This window comes from Octopus sinensis, linkage group LG10 (genome assembly GCF_006345805.1).
Source record: "Octopus sinensis linkage group LG10, ASM634580v1, whole genome shotgun sequence".
NCBI classification, from domain to species: domain Eukaryota; kingdom Metazoa; phylum Mollusca; class Cephalopoda; order Octopoda; family Octopodidae; genus Octopus; species Octopus sinensis.
Genome location: NC_043006.1, coordinates 68367473 through 68394385, shown reverse-complemented (window position 1 = coordinate 68394385; position 26913 = coordinate 68367473). Strand labels below are relative to the sequence as shown.

Here is a 26913-nt window from a genome sequence, read left to right as displayed (position 1 = left end):
CAGCACTGGTAATGACCACACTTGAATGGTGCTTTTTTTTTGCATACCACCAGCATGGGAGCCAGTCAGTGGCCCTGCTTTACATCTACATTCAATGAAAATACACTTTATTTTATGTCTCTTGTCTTAAACAGTAACAGCATCAATGGTTGTCAGCACTTCTCTTCCTCACATTATCATGTATATATAAGTTCACACACACACTAGTATGCTGTCAAATACACACATCCATACAACCATACCTACAAACTTAAAGCTGTAGACACTCAAATCTACATACTCCTTAAGCACAGTTATGCACACGTGCACACACACACACACACACACACACACACGTATAGGCGGTCAACCATGTAGTAGCACATATGCATAAACCACTATAAAGATTAGTGCCTGTATGTGTGTCGTTATTGTTTAGTGAATGTTTTTTAACAATCAGAGTAAAAAGTAGCCAGTACACAAGTTAATGTGTATATTTTATTAGAAGCTGACTTTTCTTGACCTGTAACATTTTAAAAACATACCTGTATATATATGCATGTGTTTGTGAGTGTGTTGGAGGGGAATGAAGAGGAAGAAAATAGAAAAGATACTCCTTCCCTCCTCTATCTGTACAATATCACTTTTTTTCTCACTGACAGTTTCCCTTTCTAAATCTGATTAAAGCTATCATGATGTACTGTAATATATATTAACCCTTTAGTGTTCTCATTATTCTGCCAAAATTAATGCTTCTTCATCCACATTGTTTTGAACTAATCATGCATTATCTCGTAGCTATGAGATTTTGATGGGGTAGCTGTTAATTTCTAAATCAATATTGTAGGGTTGGTGTAAGAGACCAGATCTGGCCAGTTTGAACATAAAACAGGCAGAATACTTTTGGCCGGATATGGCCGGTTTAAATGTTAAAGGGTTAAACTGTAACTACAAAGGCCAAAGTCCAGCTGGAGTGACCCTATCTGTTACAACACTTGATACATAAAGTTGGAGTTGAGAATCTCAAGGAATATGGTTAGCCATATCAGATCCATTCTTTCTAAGATAATATTTTCATCTCATTTTCTGTGTGTGTTCATCAGGCTCATGCTTAGCTTCAGTCTTTTGATGGGTTTTTCTATGAAACAATGTAAATCTCTCCTGGATAGCTGACAGGTGAATTCAAATTAATGTTACCTATCAAAGTCAATTTATATTGTCTTTAGAGATAAACTAACAGAAAAAGGATTAAATATTCTTACAGTTATGAGTTTGACTGTTTGTATTTAATCTGAGGTCATTGTAAGTTTAGATACCAATCCACCTATGACTACCACCTCTGATTCTATGATACAAAACTTCCCATTTTAAAGTGTTCACATTGAAGTTAAAACTTTCTATCAAAATTTTATGAACATTTATGTCCTACTGACCAACTTGTAGATAAAAATTTTACTAAATCTCACCAAATCCTTGATTATACTCAGAACAGGCCACAAAGGTAGTAATTCTCAATTAGAAATATGGACCTGAAAGAGTTAATTCATCTTTATAGTACCTGTAAAATGGTTGATGAATCAAGTTGAGGCAATGTAAAATCAAGGTAACTTTGTAGCCTTGCTGAGGACATGAAACCCTCTCTGGTGCTGGTGCTATGATAAAATACATTCTGTATGAATTGTTAAGTGGTTGGTGTTAAGAAGGGTATCCAGTTGTAGGAAGCAAGCCAAAAACAGAGATACCAAGGAGAGACATGGCTTTCTGACCTTTGTAGGAAAGCTTTACCCACCAAATAAGAACTGACTGATACCAATCCAAGCATGGGAAACAGACATAAAAATAAGTGTCACCATGTTCATCATCATCATCACCACCACCACCACCATCAAAGTGTTTGTGTTATGTTCTGTGAGTCAGAGCAGAAATACAACGAAGTTGTTTAGAGCACTGGCAAGTCAACTGTTTCAATCTCACTCCACCTATCACCAGTGTGTCACTGTTAACAAAAGATTTAGCTATTAATGAATAAGTCCACCTTGTTGAAAACAATTTCCATGAGAGGTACAGTTTTACTATTTATATAACTAGCAAGTGTGCTTCATTAGCTTGCAATGTTTAAAACCTCTCTGTGGTTGGGAAAGACAGGAAACCATATTTTCGGTATATTGTTCATTGAATCACCCCCATCAAGACAAGGTGGTTACTGGGGTCCCCCGACCTCACTATGACAATGTAGAATACAACTAACTGTTGATAATGATTCACACAGAAAGAACAAGTTGTTACAGATTGTTTCGAAAAAGACAAATCTTTCTAGACAAGGGGAAATAACTCAGTGTATACTGTAGGATAACTGCCAGCTTTTATAGTAAGACAGTCACTGCTGAGATTTATGTACTCATCTGAATGTTTACAAAATGCAATATCTAAGATCATGAGATTTCAGCTAGTATTGAACCCACTTCCTTTGCCTTGAGATCAATAATGCTTAACTTGATACCAAACTAGTTGAGACTGTTGTCACTGATTCTGTGATATCCATTTTCAATTGTTCATATATTAAAAGATTACTGTCAGAACTTTTGATGACGTTCCAGACACTGATGAAGAAAATTTATTAGTTTCTTAATTCCTTCCAATTGTTAAATATTTTCAAAATTAATTAAAACATAACACAGGAGTGGCTGTGTGGTAAGTAGCTTGCTAACCAACCACATGGTTCTGGGTTCAGTCCCACTGCGTGGCACCTTGGGCAAGTGTCTTCTACTATAGCCTCGGGCCGACCAATGCCTTGTGAGTGGATTTGGTAGACGGAAACTGAAAGAAGCCTGTCGTATATATGTATATATATATATGTATGTGTGTGTGTTTGTGTGTCTGTGTTTGTTCCTCTAGCATTGCTTGACAACCGATGCTGGTGTGTTTACGTCCCCGTCACTTAGCGGTTCAGCAAAAAGAGACCGATAGAATAAGTACTGGGCTTACAAAAAGAATGAGTCCCGGGGTCGATTTGCTCGACTAAAGGCGGTGCTCCAGCATGGCCGCAGTCAAATGACTGAAACAAGTAAAAGAGTAAAGAGTATAACATATTTTATGACAGGAGTTACCATTATATCTATTTAACATAACGCTATCATTTCTCCCTACCATATTATCCATTTACCTAATGAAGTTAAAAAACATAGGAACACAACATTTCCACCCTGCATTCTCTCCCACTTTCACCAACCAATTTTCAATCTTAGTAAATTGGAACTCGATTCAAATTCTTTTCAGTCTTGGATTATTTCCCTTGCCTTTAGTTTATCATTGTCCAACAATATCTACTTGGTCCCAATTCAACTTTAGTATTGTTTAATTAAATTTATTGTATTTTCTAACATACAAGTAAAATTTTTAAAACCAAAATTTTTCACTCAAAAATGGTAGGTTGACTTATACACCAGGATGATTGTCAAAACGAAAAATTTTGTGTGAAATGCAGCAGGATTTGAAAAGATATTACTATGTCTGAATGTTTACACTTCATGTTATGCTGATATGTATACCAAAAATACAGTATTCTGTGAGCACTTCACTATTCCACCACCTCATTCAGGCTTGACCTGGGGCTAAATAGTATTTCATTAAAAATATGATGATTAAAATGTAATTAAGATTGCGTCATCATTTCAGATCTTTTGTTATATATATTTCCTCATTTCTTTCCAGTACGACGACACAAACGCACCAAGCTTAGTGACTTGGAGCCGATGGACACTATTTTTGTGAAGCATGTGAAAGAAGACAGTCCTGCAGAACTTGCTGGTTTAAATACTGGAGACAGAATTGTCTCCGTCAACGGAGAGCCTGTTACAGGAAAAACTTACTCTCAAGTTATCTCTCTCATACAGTCCAGGTAAAGTTGATGCTTTTCATTCATTTTAGAAACTACTAACAACAGTCTATCAATTTGTGGGTGTCAGAACCTCATCAGTCCTCTTAATGGTAATTGCTGATTGCTTTCTTAGTAACCTGATATTGCAGCTTGTGACCACCTTCGGTTATGAATGAGCATGGGATTGCACCTAGAAAGTTACCCACCGAGGCACAAGTCTGGGCAAGGTTGTTTATGGAAGACCAGCAGTTGCCCATGCATACCTGCCTCCCCTCTCCATGCCACCGATGTTATCCAAGGGAAAGGCAAAGGCCGATACAGCTTGGCACCATTGATGTCACAGCTCATTTATTAACATGCAAGTGGCTGAACACTCCACAGACACATGTACCCTTAACGTAGTTGTCGGGGAGATTCAGCGTGACACAGAGTGTGACAAGGCTGGCCCTTTGAAATACAGGTACAACAGAAACAGGAAGGAAGAGTGAGAGAAAGCTGTGGTGAAAGAGTACAGCAGGGTTCACCACCACCCTCTGTCGGAGCCTCATGCTGCTTTAGGTGTTTTCGCTCAATAAACACTCACAATGCCTGGTCTGGTAATTGAAACCATGATCCTATGACTGCGAGTCCGCTGCCCTAACCACTGGGCCATTGCGCCTCCACGATATTGCAGCTAGTCTGCATTTCTCTCCACCTTGGTCATCTCTTTATCTTTCTTCCTCTCTCTCTCCCTTCCCCTCTCTCATCTTAACCATTCTATTCTTTCATGTCCATTTTTCCTTCTACTTCATCTCCTAGAGCCTCTTTACCTGCCAGGGACTATAACTACTCATCCTACACTAAGATTACCCATCCTTCCTACTCATGTATTTCTTCTAATATTTGACCTTAATCACATGAAAAAATACTGGTTTCTTTCAATGAAGAACAAAACTCTGTTGTTAGAGCAAGTGTAATGGAGGTGTGGTGTTATGCATGCCTTTCTTGAAGACATTAATGCCATACATGTTCTCAACAGAACTGAAGCCAGTTTGTATTTTCAAGGTCCTTATTTCATATACAACCTATAATTGGGGTCAGAGGTCATCTGAAATAAAGGTTAGTTGAAGGTGGAGAAAGGTCCTCCTTGTATGAATCCTTAAATGAACTATGAACCCATAATGGACAATGAGTTCTTGACAGTGGACCCTAAACATACAGTGAATCCTCAGTCTCCAAAAGTTGTCATTTAACTCTCTATTTAAACCTTTTTCTTTCAGTGATTCATCGCTCAAGTTACTTGTTGTCCCTAAAAATGAAGATATCCTGCAGATGGTAAGTTACGACATTCACTTAACAACCTCTCTCTCCCTTCCCTTCTCTCTGTCCCCTCTTCTCTCTCTCTTTTGCCCTCCTCTCTCTCTCTCTCTCTCTCACCTTTTCACTCTCCTCTCCCCTTCTCTCTCCTCTCCCCTTCTCTCCCTTTCTTTCTCTTCTCTCTCTCCTCTCTCTCTCTCTCTCTCTCCCCTTCTCTCCCCTCCCCTCTCCTCTCTCTCCTCTCCCCTTCTCTCCTCATCTCTATCTCTCTCCTCTCCCCTTCTCTCTCTTTCTCTCTCCTCTCTCTCCTCTCCCCTTCTCTCCCTCTCCTCTCCCCTCTCTCTCTCCTCTCTCCTCTCCCCATCTCTCTCTCCTCTCCCCTTCTCTCTCTCCTCTCCTCTCCCCTTCTCTCTCCTCTCCCCTTCTCTCTCTCCTCTCTCTCCTCTCTCCTCTCTCTCTCTCTCCTCTCCCCTTCTCTCTCTCCTCTCCCCTTCTCTCTCTCCTCTCCCCATCTCTCTCTCCTCTCCCCATCTCTCCCTTTACTCTCCTCTCCCCATCTCTCCCTCTCCTCTCCCCTTCTCTCCTCATCTCTATCTCTCTCCTCTCCCCTTCTCTCTCTTCTCTCCCCTTCTCTCTCTCTTTTCTCCCCTTCTCTCTCTTTTCTCCCCTTCTCTCTCTCCTCTCTCTCCTCTCCTCTCCCCTTCTCTCTCTCCTCTCTCTCTCTCCTCTCCCCTTCTCTCTCCTCTCCCCTTCTCTCTCCTCTCCCCTTCTCTCTCTCCTCTCCCCTTCTCTCTCTCCTCTCTCTCCTCTCCCCTTCTCTCTCTCCTCTCCCCATCTCTCCCTTTACTCTCCTCTTCCCTCTCTCTCCTCTCCCCATCTCTCCCTCTCCTCTCTTCTCTCTCTCCTCGCTCACAAAAAATCTAATTTTATATTCATTCATTTGTTCTTAAGTCTTCACTACAAAGAATCGATTGTTCTGTTCCATTACTGTTTGAAATAAACTTAAATATGAACCCCACTTGCATATCAAAACCACCAAAACCTCAATCATTTATCATGTATTGATGCAAAAATTGAGCAAAACAAGAATTAAGTTTTGATTCTAAAGAATTAAAACACAAAATTAATGTCGAAATATTTTCTTAATTTCTTCAAATAAATCTCCATGCTTATCTGAAATTAATTTTTGATTTTTCTTCGTGGCCAGGCATATAAGAATACTGCTTATAACCAAACATCAGCAGATACGTTTATAAGCAGTCACTCCACCTCAACTCCTGTTATAAGTGTGAAACCCGCCGTTCATTCACAGTCTGCTCTGAAGGAAACAACTGTTTATCTCCCTGATCGTGTCAAAGAAAGAAAAGTTTCCTTTACATTTGGAGAGAATCAACATTCTGATCCTATTTTCTCAACAACGACCATCAAGGAAATCAATCCATCTCCACTAGTGACGTCAACATCTTTCTCATCAGGAATTAGCCTCCAGAGGGAGCCACTTGTACCTGATAACATGAATAAAGCTGCATTTTTGGATCGGAAGCGGGAGTTTGAGCAACGTGCTGCTCAAACTTCCGATCAAAAAATCGATTCATACTCTTTTGGGTTGTATTTTCCACCAAAGAAAGATCAGCAAAAATCTAATAGTATTGATAATATCTATATGTCAAGCAGTGGCAGCAACAGTCGCAGGCGAACATCTCGTGAAAATGTGTTGCAATCACGGGAATCATTTGAGAATGTCAGTCGGTCTGAGTCCTATTTCCAAAGCCCATTGTACAATGCCAAGGATTCACGGCAGACCTTCTCAACTACATTACGTACCATCTCTTCTGAGAACAAAATGTTACCTCGTTCTCAGACCACTTCATCTTTATCCTCCTTTGCAAATACTTTCTCACCTGGGCTGTCTGCAAAGACTGATTTTCTTACTAATGACCACAGTTCAACTGTGGAAGCTAGCAAAGCTACTACGACCCACAGTACCCCAATACATTCAGCAGTGGCTTCAGTGGTACATCCTCCTTTACAAATATCTCCTCTGAACCGACCTAACTCTCATTCTATTTATCAGTCTTCAAACAGTTCTAATGGTGTTTTTAATCGCTCCCTCAATTCTCGAGAAGAACCCAGCCCACAGTCCCGCCATGTCATCTACAAGACAATGGGTGGGACACCAGTTTTAAATAAAACATCCCTTAATGCTCCTTCCACTGCCCCTGTGCTTCCAGTTTCATATAACCAAAGACCTGTTCTTATTCAGCGTAAATCACAGATGGAGTTTACCCCTTGTGCAGTTGGTAGCAGTAGTAGTAACAATATTACTACCACCACTAACACCCTTAATAACCAGAACAGCATTGGTGTTACACCAGTGCGGACTATCTGTGTGGTCTCCTCCAAAAGAGACACACAGTCTCCATCTTCTGTGCCTCTTTCACCTTCCAACAGGTATAAAACTGAAATAGAAAAAATTACTTCTAGGACTAAATTTGAAAGTGTTGCTACTCGAGCTGCCCAGTTTGAAAGCAAACCCAGTGAAGTGAGTTTGCCCTCACCTGTAATCCCATTGAACTATAAACAACACCGCACCACAGAGAGACTGCTATCACAGGATAATTATAAAACCTACACCTGTACACCAGTACAGTCACCTGCTGAACGAACAACCACCTATAAAGCAGCACTGACCAAAAGTTTAAGTACTCCCGTGTCCCCAAACCAGGACACAACACCTGTTCAATTAGAGAAGAAGTTATTGGATACATATTCACGCTATGATTCCACACCAAGCATGAACAATTGCTCTTCAGAGTGTTACGTCACAGATGGTCCCTGTATCACCCGATCAGAAGGAAAGGATTTTAAACCTACCACAAAACCATCCTATATCACCAGTATTAATGCAACTGTGAATAATTGTGAGTATATCTTTTTTTGTTAGTGTTGTTATTCTCAATATCTTCAACTGTTTATAATAATAATAATAAACTTATCGTATGCAGTGCTCAGGTGTACTACAGCTCATCAGGAAAAGTAGTCAAAAGTGCATGAACAGTACATAGAATATGCACAGGAAGTGAACAATGAATTGTTTAAAAAATACAGAAGTGGGTGGGGGCGCATTAGATGTACTGTTGGTGAATTTCAGGAAACATGGAAGTTTTGGAGGATGAAGTGTCTCGACAGCTAACAGCTGATGTGGGTAGTTTATTTCATGTTTCTGCAATTCTGAGCAGGAGAAAATGTTTCCAAAAGTCATGGATGCTGTGTTGCTCTTTGATTATCTAAGCATGTCCACGACTGTTAGACATATGGGATTCAAAAAGGTGCCCAAGATTGTTGTTGAAAAGGTAGTGGATAATCTTAAGGGTGTCTGTCAAGTCAGTTGCCAGATATTGGAGCTTTAATGTGTCCATGCTCAGGGAAGCAAGATGTTGTGAGTTTGGTAGATATACTTGTTCATCTGCTTCCTTCACTGCTTTAGGAGTCCTAGTTTGTCCTCTCTTTAACCTACCCTTTGTTTATAATATATTCTATTGATTTCTTGGATGATATCCAATCTCTGTCTGTAGAAAGCGTATAATCATTTTCTGATGATAGGTGTTACTCATGTCCTCTACTCTATACATTACATGTTTATTCAGTGTCAAATTATCATCATCATCGACATTACCATTTATTAATTGATTTTTTTCATCAAGATCAGTTCTTAAAAGAATTAAATAAAATAGGAAACTGGCTGATGCTGTTTCCTGGGCGTGAATTTCTCTCCATTTGTTCGTAATTCAGCAACTGAATTCCCTAATCATTCACTGAAATTATCTTCACGATCTTCAATGCAGATGTATAAAATTATACTTAATTTAGAACTATTGACCAGCCATTCTCCATCCTCGCGCCATTCTTCTATTTGCGCCTAACTGGGATTTAATATGAAATCTGTTTTTATTTCTGCCAGCTTTTTTTCCCCACTCTTGAAACCGCAAAACATTTTCCATTTGTGAATAGGTGAAGGGAAATAACTCTTTATTGCACTGTTAGATATTAGCTCTTAACGTCAGCATCACCCAAGCTTATAACACGCACATACAGATAATCATACTACACCCATATACCCGGGCAACCACCCCTAAAATACAGTCTTGTATACAATCATTATTTAATCAGAGATAATATTTAATTCCATTAACTATACAGTTATTTTGTAACTGCTATTTTTTGTGCAGATTGTGTACCTGGATAACATTCCTATAGTAGATCTCTAGAGGTGTTTCAATTTTATTTACAAAAATGGCCACAACAGAGTTTCCTTCTCAAAAGTGTAGTTTTCTTGACTGTCCATGTTTGTCAGTGTCTTTCCGTGTCCAAGAATTTTTGTTATATATTATCACAGACTTACTGGTTTCTTGCACACACATTATATATATATATATCACGTGATCACGTGACCGACCAGACCATCAGATGTTGCTACACATCACTGGTCACAATGTGCTTCACATTGTTTTAACCTTCAAATGACGCCACCCCGCTGGCTAAGCGAGCAGGCCAACAGAAGAAAGAGTGGTGAAAGAGTACAGCAGGGATCACCACCCCCTGCCGGAGCCTCGTGGAGCTTTTAGGTGTTTTCGCTCAATAAACACACACAACGCCCGGTCTGGGATTCGAAACCACGATCCTGCAACCACGAGTCCGCTGCCCTAACCAGTGGGCCATTGCGCCTCCACATATATATATATATATATAATTATTTTTTTAATAATTATATTTAAAATTTATATCAATTGTCTCTTATGTAAGTCTGATTGTTGTTTGGAACTTCATCATTGGATGTTCCGAGTGTGATTAGATAATGCAATAAAAGACAAACTGTCAATGGTTCTTACACATACACATACATATATGTGTGTGTGTGTTTGTGTATATGCACACACACATTTTGCTACACACGAAACTCTTGAGCAGGTCTTGAGTTATTTCTATGGCTTTACAGCCAGATAAAAAGATATAAATATATATATATATATACATACAGATAGATAGATAGATACACACGCACACACACCTATACATACATATACATGTATATATATGCTGGATTGAATAATGTTACATATGAGAGAGTAAAGTTGACAGTACACAGCTCATTGCAATTTTAAACAGTCACTACACACAAGTCATCAGTCATCCTTCACACAGGATGACTAGATGGTCATTGTTAAAACCGGACAAACATTATATATATATAAGGAGCACTCCATTGGTTACAACCATGAGAGTCCCAGCTGATACAATCAATGGAACAGTCCAGCCTGTGAAATTAACATGTGAGTGGTTGAGCATTCTACAGACACATGTACCCTTAACCCTTTTGTTACTAACCCGGCCAAAACCAGCTCTGGCTCTGTAGTACATATGTCTTATTTTCATAAGGTTTGAATAAAAATCTTCTGCCAAACCTTAGTCACAATTTATACTCCTAACACTAGCTTAATGATAACTAAGTTATTTTACTAAATTCTTTGTTATATTTGAAATAAGTGAAAGAAACACAGAGCATCTCAAAATAAATACAGTAACAAAAGGGTTAATGCAGTTCTCAGAGGCATTCAGCGTGACACAGAGTGACAAGGCTGGCCCTTTGAAATACAGGTACAACTCATTTTTTGCCAGCTGAGTGGACTGGAGCAATATGAAAATGAAATGTCTTGATCAAGGACATAATGCATCGCCAGGAATTGAACTCACAACCTTATGATCGTGAGCTGAATGTCCTAACCATTAAACCATGTACCTTCGCTATGTATACATATACATAGATATGTGTATATAAATATATATATATACATATATATGTGTATGTATATATATATATATATATACATATATATATATATATATACTTATATGTGTGTGTGTGTGTGTACACACACACAAAGTGATTAGTGTATATATTTATGCATATGCATACAAAACTGATGGTCAAGTAAAGGCCTACTGTATAATTAGATTAATTACCAGTTATGATTCATTAAAAGATGTTGCGATATTCATACCTGTTCTAACAGTAATTAACAACATAAATTAGACTAATGACACATTAATTAAACAACTCTATTTCTATTTATAATTAATTATTCACTAATGAAGATAACTTGTAGATATGTCACCAAATATGACTTCACTACCACCCCCTATTTAATCACTAGCTTTACCCCCTCTATCCATATTTTTTCCTGCCTTCCTTTGACTGTTTTACACTCTACACACACACACACACACACGCGCGCGCGTTCACAGTACCCAACCCCTCTTACACCTAATTTGTGATTAAGCTCTGTGTGTGTGTATGTACGTGGACACATCTGAAGGTGTGTGGTCTAATGTCTAGGGGTTTGGCTTGTGATCATAAGGTTAATAGTTCAATTCCTTGATTAGATGGCATTTTATGTTCTTGAGCAAGATGCTTTATCTCACGTTGCTCCAGTTTACTCAGCTAAAAATGAGTACCAACTGAATGTTTGTGCAGCAGTCCCCTACCTCTATTTGGTTGTAATACCCTAGATATGATGTAACCACTGTAAGGGTAGAGAGAGGGCTGCACCTTTTGATCAAGTGGTGGAAGGGCTGAGAAGATGTCTATGTCTTCTCACAACAACATAGGCTCCAAAAACAACTGGAAAAATCATTGTATGAGGTACCATATCATACTCAGTAACAAGCACAGCTAAACTCTGTTTGTGTGTGTGTGTGTGTGTGATGAAGCATTGCTTACTATCTTTAAGGTCATTAATTCAGGTGTCCATAGCTAACCACTAACTTCTGGTAACATAGTAAAGTTTGACTTAAGCACAGATCATATCACTTTAGTTCACATAGTCATAAATTCTCTATCATTACCTCCTCATGTGTGTGTGTGTGAGTGTTATAGACACAAGCATGACTGTGTGGTTGAGAAGTTCACTTCCTAACCACATGGTTTTGGGTTCAGTCCCCCAACATGGCACCTTGTGGGGTGAATCAAGCAGAGACAGCTTAAGATTTGAGAGGATTCATCTGACTTGCTGAGGGAAAGTCTACCTCTGTAGTGCTAATGTCATAGGAAAATGCACCCAGTACATTTTGTAAAGTGGTTGGTGTTGAGAAGAGTAGCTAGTCATAGAAACCCAACCAAAACTAAGACAATGAAACAAGATATAATTCTCTAGTGTTTGATCCTGTCATACTGTCCAATCCATGCCAGCATGTAAAACAGACATAAAACAATGATAAAGATGGTAATGATGCGTGTATCATCATCATCATCATTTTTCACATCTGCTTTTTCATGGTTTCATGAGTTGGACAGGTCTTCACCACTAACTCTCCACTTGTGATTCTTTATCAACTCCTTCATGAGGTTCTACCTTTTGAGATCAGTTTTCATCATTTTTTCCCATGTTTTCCTCTTCCTTGGACTCCTTCCTCTTGCACCTCCCACCAGGTCTTTATCCAAGAATCTCCTACCATGTCATATCTTCCATATGCATCATATGTTTGTATCATGTCAGTCTTCTCTCTTGTACAATATATTTGGTTTCTCTTGTATCCAGTTTTTCTCTCTGGTTATTTGTACTCTAGTACACACACACACACACTTGCAACAAATATTTTAAGGCCAGTTTCTCTGTTAAAGCAGTGTTTAACTTTGTGGGCCCTTTGACTGTCCACTCTTCTCTAATCTGAAATTCCAAAACATGTTCTGTAGTGTCACGACCTTCTCTCTAATGTGCTACAACACATTACAATATGCTGCTCTATCATGTTACAACTTACTGTCCCACTGTCTCACAATGCACTGCCTGCTGTGTGACACTGCACCCCTTCTCAGTGTTTCATGCACCATCTCTCTCTATCACCACACACTGTCCCACAGTATCACAACAGTTGCCTCATAGTGTCATAACCCACTTCCCTACACTAACACAACATGCCAGTGATATATTATGAACCTTAAAAACCTTTCGTTGAAAAATTACTTAAATCATAACTGCACAATACGTGGATGTCTGCATGTTAGGGTGTACTGTGTGTGAATGTGTGTAATGTGCTTCTTTGTGTGTGTCTATATACAATGTGCATGCTATACAGTATGTACATGGTGTATTTGTATTGTACATAGTGTGTACATTGATTCCTATTCTTAAAGATATCAATTTTTATATCTGTGAACAGCTGCAGATTAAAATCAAATAATATTCCTTGTAGAAAAATAATTGGTTTTTTCTTCCACTTCCTTCACCTGCTACAAAAGAGCAGTCAATTGGTTTAAATTTGATTCCTCTACACAGTTATTGTTGTTGTTTTAAGTAAATACAGGCACTTTGATAAGAACTTTTGCCATCTTCAGTGAAGACAGAGATAAGGCAAAGCCATGTCATAATGTAACTCTAGACATATTTTGTTGTAAATGATCTGGCAAAATTGTTGAGGTGAGGGTTAGCAATCAGAACTGTACAAAACCACAACGCCAAACTACAGCCGGTTCTCTGTATTTATTAGATAAAGGGCTACAAATAAATGAAACACAATCTTGTTGTGTTACACACACTTGTTGAGGATGTCGTCATCTGTAACGAGGTCACTAGTTAACGAAGAACAGAACAAGGAGGATATGTGTGTAAGCATGGAATAATAAAAGCTGTCTGACATTCTGACAGAATTCCATGGTCCCACTCTGACCATATCTGAAGCTAGTGACTCAGTGGAGTATTTGAATAAATATGTGTGTATTTAGCATATGCTGTTAGTCATGCATGTGTGTGTGTTTGTGTGTGCGTACAAATTATAATATAAGACTTGATATGGGTTTCCTTCTGTATATCCAAGACTATTTAAATATTTACATATGTGATATATATGTTTATATATATATATATATAATTCTTATTACTGTTCTGTACTCAACTAACACTTTGTTCAGAAGTATATGTATATTGAGTTCTACACCAGGTTATTAGTATTGCAGTGCCTAAGCAAAATATATATAGATATATATATTTAAATTAAAATACTGAGTGTAGAAATTAATATCAATCAATTAACATCAATTTAAACAAGTAGTCTAGCATATTCAAAAATATCCGAAGATTTAAAAATTATATTACAATTAATAAGAGAAAAGTGGTCATTCCTCTTATTAATTGTTATATACTCCTTTACTTGTTTCAGTCATTTTGACTGTTGCCATGCTGGAGCATCATCTTTTAGTCAAAGAAATCAACCAAAGAAATAAGCCTGGTACTTATTTTATCAGTCTCTTTTGACAAACCACTATGTTACAGATATGTAAACAAACCAACATCGGTTGTCAAGCGATGTTGAGGGTGAAACACAGACACAACCACACAAATGTGTGTATATATATATATAATGTGCTTCTTTCAGTTTCTGTCTACCAAATCCACTCACAAGGCTTTGGTCAGCCTGAGGCTACAATGGAAGACACTTGCCCAAGGTGGCAAAGTTGGCATGCAGTGGTTGGGAAGCAAACTTCTTACCATATAGCCATGCCTATATATATATATATATATATATATATATATAGTGAGTGGGAGAGAGAGAGAGAGATTGTTTAAATATGGCTATTAAAACAAATTCTTTCTCTATCAAACCCATCTTCTTTCAAAAGCAGTGCATTCTTGTAAAAATGGTCCCTAAAAGCTTGGTGTATTTTGCTCCCTAAATGTATCAAGTTGAATAACCTCTTTTTTATTATAGACAAATAAACTTTTTTTATATCTTCCAGCTAGATATATGCCATTAACGACTACCTTACCTAAACAGTGCTGGACTCTCAATATTTTTAACATTCTCCTAAGAAGTTTTCAGCACTTAATAAACCCTACATCTAACAAGGTTATACTCCAATTAAATATCAATTAAGAGTCTCTTATCAGAGATGAGTTTATCTAAATTTATAGACTGAATTTCCTTGGAAGTTCTCTTCCGCAACAATTTCTATGGTGAGAATAATTTGTAAATTGTAAAGTATTCTACTCCCTAAAACTATGTAGAATAACCCACCCGACCCCTTACTCACTCCTATATACTCATATTTCAAGAGGGCAGACCCCCACCCATTCACCCATCTATACTCTGTTGTCACCATTTAAGAGCCAACCAAATAGTTTTCATTTGGAGCAGAAAATATTCCGTCTACATTTAAGGTAGACGATATCAGGGGTTTACATCTAATTTACACTGTATGTATGTGTGGTATGGTATGTGTGCTAATGGCATGTGGTGGTGTGGTAATTGTTAATGGTGAGTGCATGTGTGTGTGCATGTATGGTAATGGGATGTGTGAGAGAGAGAATATGCACGTAAACAAAAGCTTAAATGCTTGTATGTACTTACCAGAGATTCATCATTAATGTTTACTGAACACACAAACATTCATACACACACACATGTATAAGGGTGTACATCCCTATATACTGTACATGGGTGTATGTCCCTAAGCGCTGAAAGTTGGTTCACAGAAACTTCATCTCACCACAAAGGACTTAAAGTAATTTAACAGTCACTGCAAACATTTAGGTCCCTATTTACATAACAGTCCCTAATTATGTAAGATCCCTTTTTTAACTGTTGTTATCGAAAGGTGTGAGTGACGCTATGACATGGGGGTAGGGGCCCATTCATACTTGTACTCGTCATTATACTCTCAAAAGAAACACTTATCCGTTACCATTTTTAAAGAAAAAGAGATCAGATCCTGGGTAAGGTGGGGGTGGGAAAAGTATTTTTTTGTGAAATTTGAGATTAGCATCTTTGGCATGTGCCCCGCAGGCAGGAAGTTGATTCTGTGGCACCTGGGAGGGAGAATATGTTTACTAGGGATGTTCAGATAGGGGTTCTATTTACTTGAAGCTGATCACTAAGGTTCTTAGCCATTATTTATTTATTTGAATTGGGTTTTTTTCTCTAATTTCTGTTTCTTTTGTTACCATTTCTGAAGAACATTTACTGTGAAACTAGTTCAGAATGTAGAGAGCTGCTTTTCATACCTGATAACTCAATATCCTATGTTCAAATATTGCTGAAGTTTACATTACTTTGCTTCCATCTGGGGTGTGGGAAGATATTAATTAATTACAGTTCCATCCTACATATAAAAACATTCTTCATCATCATTATCGTTTAACATCCGTTTTCCATGCTAGCATGGGTTGGACGGTTCGACCATGGTCTGGGAAGCCAAGAGGCTGCACCAGGATCCAGTCTGATCTGGCAGTGTTTCTACAGTTGGATGCTCTTCCTAACGCCAACCACTCCATGAGTGTAGTGGGTACTTTTTACGTACCACTGGCACAGGTGCCAGGGGAGGCTGGCAACGGCCATAATCAGTTGGTGCCTTTTACGTGCCACCGGCATGGAAGCCAGTCAAAGCGGCGCTGGCATTGGCCACGTTCGGATGGTTCAGATTTTTGCACTTATGAAATCATTAATTAGATACCTTTTTATTTATGATCTTAGAATATTAATTATTGACATTGGTTTTGGCACAGTTTGTTACAATCATACGATGTTGTAACACTGACAGTGCCTGAGTTATCATTATCAACTTCCCTTTTAGGGTGTAAATTTACTGTATTTATGTTCACAAGAGGTTCATTTATTCACTGTCTAATTTACGATGCTAGCAGAGAGTTAGAGAAGGATTTATATGAGACAGAATTTTACAGCCAGATGCTATTCCCATTGTCAACCTATACCTGTTTTCAGATAAGAGATTTTGTTTCTAAGGTTTCTCAGACTGGTCATAATATCAGTTTCAAATTTCAGCATAAGACTAATAGTTTCAGGTGATGGGGTAGGTCAATTACATCAACCTCAGTGCTCAGCTGGTACCTATTTTATTGACCCCCAAAAGACGGAAAGGCAAAGATGACCTCAGCAGAATTTGAACTCAGAACATAAATAGGGATGAAATACCACTAAGCATTTTGTCTGGCGTGCTAAGAATTCTGCCAGCTTACTGCCTTAGACTGGTCATAATATCAACAAGAAATGTAAATGTATCACCATTTGGCTCAAGCAGTGACACATGAAGCCATGAAATATCAACATTCATGCACACACACACACACACATGCATGCATGCACATATGTGTAGTGAAAGCTCATAGCCTAGTGATCAAAATATTGTACTCATAAATGCAAGATCATGGCTTTGATTCCAGGACAGGGCAGTGTGTTGTTCATGAGCAAAACTTATTTCACATTGCTCTGCAATCACTTTGACATCCGACCTTTGGTACACTGTGCACCTGTGCAGACAATGTTGATTCGATCGAGGAAGTGAATGAATGTACAACACATTCACTCACTATAAATAAATCATATGTGCATGGTTGTTCAGCAAGAGATTGCAGAACCCACGTCTTTTATGACAGATGTGTCCGAAGGCTTCCTACTGTTGCTGTCTAACAAATCCACCATCTCAGTATGACAGGTTTAACCTCTATAAACAGGTAAGACTATATTTCACTCACCTGTTCATCATCCGCCATTCAGGTGGTTCAGTTGATAATATTTCTCAGGTTTCTGAATATGATATTTCTGGACTGAAATTGATATTGTTGTTTATTCCCTGACTTTCTGGTCTTCCCTTGTATAACTGAGACTCCCATTATTCCCCCTCTTCCCTTCCTCACTGGGAATTTCCTAGAGTAAGTCAGTAAAGGTGATGGTATTGGTGGTGGTGGTGGTGGACAATGCCAAGTGCCCCCACCCCCAGCCTGCCTTCCAGGCGTTAGCTTTTGATGAGATATAAAAGAGTTACATTTCTGATTTTTGTTTCAAATAATGTCACTGGTTTCTGGTTTGGTGCCATAACAGCCTCCACATCCTTATTTCTGTGGGTGTCTTTGATGAATTTTGTCCACACACACACACACACTCACATTCTCTCTCTCTCTCTCTCTCTCTCATACACACACACATACATATATGCTGGCTAGCACCCGTCTAAATATTTCTCATGCCTCCCAAACTGAAGGTGATATAAATGCCACAAAGCTATCGTGACAAATAGTTGACTCTGTTGTTGTCAACATTTTTAATGCTGTTGTTGTAACGATGCTGTTGGTGGAGTCGTCTGACAAGTGCAATTGCTCTCAATTACCATCACCAATATCAGGAATATATTTCTCATCCACTTACCCAACTGGGATACACCCCTAATCTACTTTCAAGGATTACGAGTGAAGTGACTTGGTAAATAACATACTGAACTTCCAGCTCCAAAAATTTTGAGTTCAATTCCTTTGCAAACGTTTTGTTGCATTATACACATCCCTAATAAGTAACAAGATTTTATGTGTGTGTGTGCAAAACATTTATTGCTTTGCAATGTTTCCCTATTTACATTAACCTCAGCTAGTTTCTCTTCTCTTCTTCACTTATATATAAACTCAATTTGAGTAATTCCCATGTTATTCTGCATAATAATAATAATAATAATATCATCGTTTAACGTCCGCTTTCCATGCAGGCATGGGTTTGACTGGGGACTGGTGAGCCAGATGGTTGCACCAGGCTCCAATCTGATCTGGCAGAGTTTCTACAGCTAATAATAATAATAATAATAATAATAATTCTTTCTAATTTTGGCACGTGGCTGGCAATTTTTAGGGGAGGAAGCAACTTCAGTACATTGACACGCCCACTCACACCCTACTCCTGTAACTGTTCTTGTCTTGTACAATATTTCTTATTGGCCATAATGGATAAATGATGAAGTCAACTCAACAGCATTTGAACTCAGAACATAAAACCAGAGGGCATGCCACTAAGCATTTTGTCCAGCATGCTAACAATTCTGCCACATCACAGCCTTAATAATAATAATAATCCTTTCTATTATAGGCACAGGGCCTGAAATTTTGTGGGGAGGGGACTAGTCAATTACATTGACTCCAGTACTCAACTGGTACTTATTTCATCAACCCCAAAAGGATGAAAGGCAAAGTCAACCTTAGCAGAATTTGAACTCAGAACATAAAGACCAACAAAATATTACTGAGCATTTGTCCAACATGCTAACAATTCTACTAGCTCGCCACCATAACCCTTTTGTTACCGTATTTATTTTGAGATGCTCTATGTTTCTTTCAGTTACTTTAAAGATAACAAAGAATTTAGTAAAATAACTTCGTTATCATTAAGCTAGTGTTAGGAACATAAATTGAGACTAATGTTTGGTGGAAGATTTTAATTCAAAACTTATGGAAACAAAACATTCGCACTCAGAGCCAGAGCTGGTGTCAGCCAGTTTGGTAATGAAAGGGTTAATAATAATTATAATGATGATGATGATGAAATTATATAATGTTGGTAATGACAGGGATGAGTTGTTTGAAAAAGTTGGTCATAGTTGGAGTTATGGAATTTCTCTAACCCAGTGAAGAAAAGAAACAAAACCGAATTAACAGATGAATGATTGCTTTGTCTTTTTGTAGCAGAAGTGGTGGTGGTGATGGCGGCTGTAGCAACAGCAGCCATAAGATGACAATGTTTGTTGCTTGCTTTAGTTTCACTTAGTTATAAATACATCGGTGTCCACTTGAAAATAATGGTGATTGAGTTTGTTGTGTTGTAGTGGTTGTTCCACTTGAGGCTTACTAACCAGTTGTGTCTGAAGTGGTGGACACAGGCTACTAATGCCAGCCATTGTCTTTTGATATCTGCGGACAATGGAGCACCACTTGGTGCTGCTATGTCTCTCTCTCTCAGAACAGCTGTTCTTTAGGACACACACATATCATATGGTAATGAATATCAATAACCACTGCATGTTGGAAGATGTAGTGTCATCCTCGCTAAGAAAGAGACTAAGTATATTTAGTTGAATTGATCGACAGGTCACCACACCAGGTTGTTTGACCAACTACACACCTTCCATTGGCCTGTTAGATTAGAGCTGACAATGGACCGCACTACAACACCATCATAACTACCTTCAGGTCATGGTTCTACTTGATGAGAGCTATATATATATATATATTTCAATATGTGACCGCGTGTGTATCGTTGTCGAATTTTTTTCCTCCGTCTTCCCTTCCTTGGACCTTTCCTTTTTCTATGTTTCTGATGAAGACCTCTGCTCGAAATATTAAATCCGCCTTCTTTCTTTCCTTTCCTGAGTGTCCAATAACACTATACTTGTTCCACGTCCTCGTATTGTTGTGTTTTCTCTTTGTCCATGTTTGGATTAACTATATATATGTATATATATATATATATATATATATATATATATTATTCTTATAAAAGAATGTTGACAGGGATTTCAAAGTTTCAGCCAGCTAAGCTATCATTGGACAATGACTCAGCTGGCCAAAACTTCGAAGTCACTGTCAACAACATTCTTGCATAAGAATAATGAATTGCCATTTTTACAAAAGTATAGAGTGACCCATCAGATTAATGTAAAATTGCTTTTATTATAACTGAACATAAAAACAAACATTGAAAGAGGCATCCGCACACACAGACACATACATACATCATTATTATTCAACAAGAATAGATTTGACAGTGACTTTGAAGTTTCAATGAGCAAGCCGAAACTTTGCGACAACTGTCAAAACTATTCTTGTTAAAGAATAATAAATATGTACATGACAAAAAGTATTGAGTAATTCTTCAGTTTAATTTTTAAATGTTTTAATTGTAACTTGACACAAAAAAACATTCACCAATGTGTATATATGCATATGTATGTGATTGTACAAACCGAATGTAATGGTGTGTGTGTGTATATAATGTCTGTTTACTTCATGTCCACTGCTTCATTAACTGTGTCACACATTCAGATCATAGCAGTAACATCTTCCACAGTTGTTTGACCTGCTAGAAATAGTAGCCAAATTTCTCTCAAGTAACAGCCTACCTTCTCAAAAAATGGGAGCAGCATATTGTATAATGTAGTCCCAAAATAGATTGAGTCCGAGAGAAAAAACTAGATGGCATGGTCATGTCTAGAGTGCTTTTGCTCATAGGTCTGCTTGATCAGCCAAACCTGATTTGGGAGCTAAATAACATGATATCACTGCACAAGAACTACCCTAAATACACCTATTTTTCAGGGTATGTATTTAGTGTGTGTTTCTCATATACCTCAACAATATTTCTCGTTATTTCAGGTGTTTTTATACACTGTGTATTAGATATACTATTTCTGGTCAAAACATTCTGACATTCATTTCTTTTACAAAATGATGTACAAGATTACTATGTTATGTTTAGGAGGCCTTCTCTCACTACTTGTGACCCGTGGCCCTTTGGTATACATGGTACTTATGATATAATCCACTAACATCCAACACTATATATCAACCACTACTTTGATCAGTAGTACTATACATACATACCAGAGGCAAATTCTTCCATCATTGACATCAGTGCTTTAGGAGATGAGTGGAATGAAAACTGCTTTACTCATAAAACAGGTAAGTGTTAGCAATAGGAAAGGCATCCAGCTGTAAAACAGTGCCTCAATAATATGTATTCACCTAACCCATGCATGAAAAAATGATTGCAAAACAAATGAATGAACACATGAATAACTTTATGTATGTCTAAACAAGTGCAGGCATGGCTGTGTGGTAAGAAGTTTGTTTCCTAACCACATGGTTCTAGGTTCAGTCTCACTCCATGGTACCTTGGGGAAGTGTCTTCTACTCTAGCCTCAAGGTGGCCAAAGCCTTGTGAGTGGATTTGGTGGGTAGAAACTGAAAGAAGCCCATCATATATGTAAATGTGTGTGTGTGTGTGTGTGTCTTTGTCCTCCCCACCACTGATTGACAACCAGTTTTGGTGTGTTTAAGTCCCTGTAACTTAGTAGGTCAGTAAAAGAGACCAATTAAAATAAGTATTAGACTTTTAAAAAATGAGTACTGGAGTCGATTCATTCAATTAAAATTCTTCAAAGTGGTGCCCCAGCATGGCCACAATCTAGTGACTGAAACAAGTAAAAAATAAGAGATAAAAAGAAGTCCATTTGTACAACTGATTCTGGATTCACACAGACACATAATATACATCATATATATATATATATATACACACACATATACACATACACAAATACACACACACACACACATGCATATATATATATATATATATATTATATATATATATATATATATATAATATATATATATATATATATATATATATATATATATATATTTTCTTTTTTCACTCACACATACACAGTTGTAATTAGCCCACACCTCTGTCATTTCTTTCCTCTTACCCCTCCGGCTAAGAACTTCCAACAATGTCTTCAGTGTCATTAGACCATATTTAGATACCTCCTACCATGATGACTCTCATTGTTTGTCACGGAGTATTTTTGTCTCTTTAATTGCAACCTTGTAGATTTAGTGTCATCCATTAAGGCATTTTGAGACTAACTAAAGACGCCCGTTGCTTCATGTGCTGGTGTATCTCAGGCAATGTGTTTTGTAAGTTGGGGAGTAGGTCAGTGCAGTCACATATTCCTTTGTTATTAATGTTACGTATGAGTTACTACAAAGTGATAGAGTAGCATAACAAATTGTCAACTAGATACCGTGATGGTGAGTTTAAGTTCTCTCTCGTAACTGTGAGCACTTTCAAGTCCATAATCAGCTGGTTTGTATTCAGCTGGATGAACTGAGAGAAAAGGAAAATCAAGAATATTGAGAGCCAGGAGTGGCTGTGTGGTAAGTAGCTTGCTTACCAACCACATGGTTCCGGGTTCAGTCCCACTGCTAGGCTCCTTGGGCAAGTGTCTTCTACTATAGCCTCGGGCCAACCAGAGCCTTGTGAGTGGATCTGGTAGACGAAAACTGGAAGAAGCCCGTCGTATATATGTATATATATATGTGTGTTTGTGTGTCTATGTTCGTCCCCACAACATTACTTGACAACCAATGCTGGTGTGTTTACATCCCTGTAACTTAGCAGTTCGGCAAAAGAGACCGATAGAATAAAAGAAGAAGTCCTGGGTTCGATTTGCTCGACTAAAGGCGGTGCTCCAGCATGGCTGTAGTCAAATGACTGAAACAAGTAAAAGAGTAAAAGAGCCAGAAATGTAGAAATATATGCGTCCTTTTACTGCTCTGCAATAACAAATATGTCCTTCCATGTATCCAACTCCAGTCAGGAGTTCAGAATAGGGTTCTGCTTCTTTATGAAATCCATCATCACAGTTCAGAGGTTTAAAGCATCTGTGTGTCTCTCTAAAAGCTGTGTTCTTGTATTTCCTCAGTATATTGATTTGTGCTGAAACACTTGTAAAGTACCCTACCAGTGCAATATACATACATTGAATCAGTGTATTGATAATGGTAAATCAAGCATAACACATTACATTATTGTGCTTATACTTACTTTTTTGTGTTTGTTTGTGTCTCCTCGTCTCGTCATCATTGTAATCGCTGTAAAATGATTGCCAGCATCATTCAAGCAGTGTCCTTCATTTCCAATCTTCCATGAAAAACATGTCTAGCCATAGGAAAATCTTTCCTTAATTAGAAACAGTTGGTGACAAGAAGGGCATACAGCAGTAGAAAATCTGCCTCAATTCCACCCGATCCATGCAAGCATGGAAAAGTGGATGTTAAAACACTGATGATAATGATGATGACCCTTTTTCAGTGTGTTTACATCTTTTTTTTTTTTTTACCTCAGTGTGTTTACAACTTAACTACATAAGTGTATTTTTTAAAAAAAAACCCATTTCAGTGCCTAAATAATTTTGTGTTGTGTTAGTCTCAGTCAGGATTAGCTGTAATCCATACATGTAAATGGCATGGTTATACTTTCTGATAAGCTAGTAAGAAGGTAGGGGGAGTCAAATTGCCAAAATAACATTGAAGACTGGAACAATTCTGATTATTTATGTCACACAGACACAATTCAGTTCTTGTGGTTTATACACCATCTCTTTTTGAGGGTTTTTTTTCTTCATTTCTGATTATATTCTCCAGCAAACTGTTTCGAATTTCAGCTTTGGACTCATAAAATAACTGACAGGCTATATGTATTTCCACTGTTGTTTAGTTTAAATGACTTAGTGTTTAAATTTTGACAAATTTGGAATTCAAATCTTTAAATCTACTTTTCTACACTAAACATAGTTTTCCAAATTCCTATTTTCACATAATCATCTCATGGTTGTTTATACCAGATATATATTAACGGGACGCTTTTATTGAATAATCCAACATGTCCAGCCATCACCATAACAACACCTGCAACCGTGGTTACTTAGCCATTATAATCCACCACTGCATCTCAATATATTGCTGTTGTTGTAGCTATTGTTGTTTAGCCCTTGGTCAGTTTTGATTTAGATAGGAAACCAGCAGCCCATCATTATGTATATCAAGGACTACGTTGCCCAGTGTATATTTATTTAACCCTTTTGTTACTGTATTTATTTTGAGATGCTCTGTGTTTCTTTCAATTACTTTAAATATAACAAAGAATTTAGTAAAATAACTTAGTTATCATTCAGCTAGTGTTAGGAACATAAATTGTGACTAAAGTTTGGTGGAAGATTTTAATTCAAAACTTAGGAAAACAAGACATTTGTACTCAGAGCCAGAGCCAGTTTCAGCCGGGTTGGTAATGAAAGGGTTAATAAGACATGATTTGAAGGACAGTTAGCTGCTATTTCAAATAGATAAAGTGACCAAGTAGAGGCTTATTATTTAGTTCATAGTCATTTATAGTTTGTGGTAACAATTGTTTACAATTTGCATGATAGCTACATCGTGTGTTAACATGTGTTAAGATGTCATATGTCGACATCACAAATATGATTATGTTACCTACATTTCATTTCAAGATGCAACATTCAAAATTCTCTTGCTCACCTTAACCATTTAGTGAAATGATTCATTCATACTAATTTATTCAACGAAGTGATTCACTCACCTTAATCACTCAATAATGTGTATCATCCACTGAAGTTCACTTTAGCTACATGAGGATCTCTGCCAGGTTGACACAAATGATTCCAGAGTTTTAAGTTCATCAGAAACTCTTGAATGGTCAGCTGTTTATTGATTGAGAACAAGAGATTTTTCGAATATGTTATCAGAAGTTATAAACTAGTTCTGTTTCTATGGTTGATATAAAGTTGTTGTTTAACTCCAAGTTTGTTTCAGCTTACCTCTGATAAAAGCTTTTCCAAGACCACTCAATCTAATGCACCCACCATTTTTTTCAAGATCATGGGATGATTTTTAGGGAGATTTAGTAACTATTTCTAGCAGCTACATAAAAGGCTATCTTGTAAATGATAAATCAAGAATAGATTTGAAACTTGGGATTGTATAACGGGCTTGAGTTGTAGGAGTATGACAGTTTTATGGGATTACTGCTACAGTAGAGAATAAAGGGTTTTTCTTTGTGTGTATTAGACAGCCTTCTACAGAGTTTCCATTTACCAAATTTCACTCATAAAGTTTTGATCAACTTGAGACTGTGGTAGAAAATACTTTACCAAGGTGTCATATTCTGAGATCAAACCTGAGGCAACGCAGTTCTAAACTGAACTTCTTAACCACACAACCTTACTGTCACTTTTACACCCATAATATAACCTAAACCTTTATATATAAGGCAGTGCTCCAGCATAGCCACAGTCAAATGACTGAAACAAGTAAAAGAATGAAAGAATCTTCATGTTTTCTTCTGACTCCTCCTACCACACTGCTTAGAGTGCAAGTCATTGAAGAAAACCTCCTTGTAGTTGCTCAAATTTCTTGAAATAGTAACCAAATCTCTTTTAAAAGGACACATTGGATATTGTAGTTCATGATATGTATACAAAAACATATGGAACACTTTTGATCTGCTGGATGTAAACTGACCTAGGGCTGCAAAAAATAAGACCACCACCACACTACTACAGCCAATACTTGTAACTGACAAAGAGCATTGCCATTAGTTGGAGTTGAACCTACAATACCATTTCAACCAATTGATCAACACTTCCTCTCTACTTGGCCATTGTCTTCAATAACGGCTACATTAATTACTCTTGAAATAGATCAAGGTGCCTTATTTCCATGCAATGCCCAATACCTGACCTTTAATGACACTTGGCCTCACACGATTTTGATCTCTGGTGGTACCTGACCTCATACCATTCTTACTTCTGAGGTTCTGAGGACACTTGACCTAACACCATTGTAGCATCTGCTGACTACTTACCTAACACTAATATGTGATCTCTGGTGACATCTGACCTAACACCACTGTGACCTCTTGTGACATTTTAAACTGATCCCTTCTAGACTATTATCTCCACTCACCAGGATCAATCTCACTCCACCTCCACTCACCAGGCTGTCTTACTCTAGCTCAATTCTCCACTCAACCGGCTGTGCATCACTTCACTCGTAGTCAAAACATCAAACTTTAAGGATTGCAGTGAGGGTCTGACTCCCTTTCATCCTCACCTCTCCCAGATGCAGAAACTCCCTAAGCATAAAGTAGGGGTAGTACAGACATGGGTGTGGTGCTACTTCCTGGCATGTGTATGTGGTGGGTATGACTGGGTGAGGAGTTACAAGTTAATCAGTTGTTGGTCCCTTAATAAGGACCCACATACTATGCTCTTTCTCCCATATCACTAAACACACTCTTTTTTCCTTCCCCTTACGTGTTCCCAGCTCCCCTCTCCTCTCTCTCTCCATTATATA

The 26913-nt window shown here is 37.8% G+C and overlaps 1 protein-coding gene across 9 annotated transcripts in view; it reads left to right on the top strand.

The window, feature by feature from the left end:
- LOC115216751 (rho GTPase-activating protein 21-A) overlaps window positions 1–26913 on the top strand; it is a 402000-nt gene that overhangs the window by 309855 nt on the left and 65232 nt on the right. For all 9 annotated transcript variants that reach the window (XM_036506766.1, XM_036506767.1, XM_036506763.1 and 6 more), the window contains 3 exons: window positions 3691–3877; window positions 5116–5170; window positions 6360–8073. In XM_036506766.1, coding sequence (XP_036362659.1) covers window positions 3691–3877; window positions 5116–5170; window positions 6360–8073 — 1956 coding nt within the window. The remainder of the gene's footprint in view (window positions 1–3690; window positions 3878–5115; window positions 5171–6359; window positions 8074–26913) is intronic.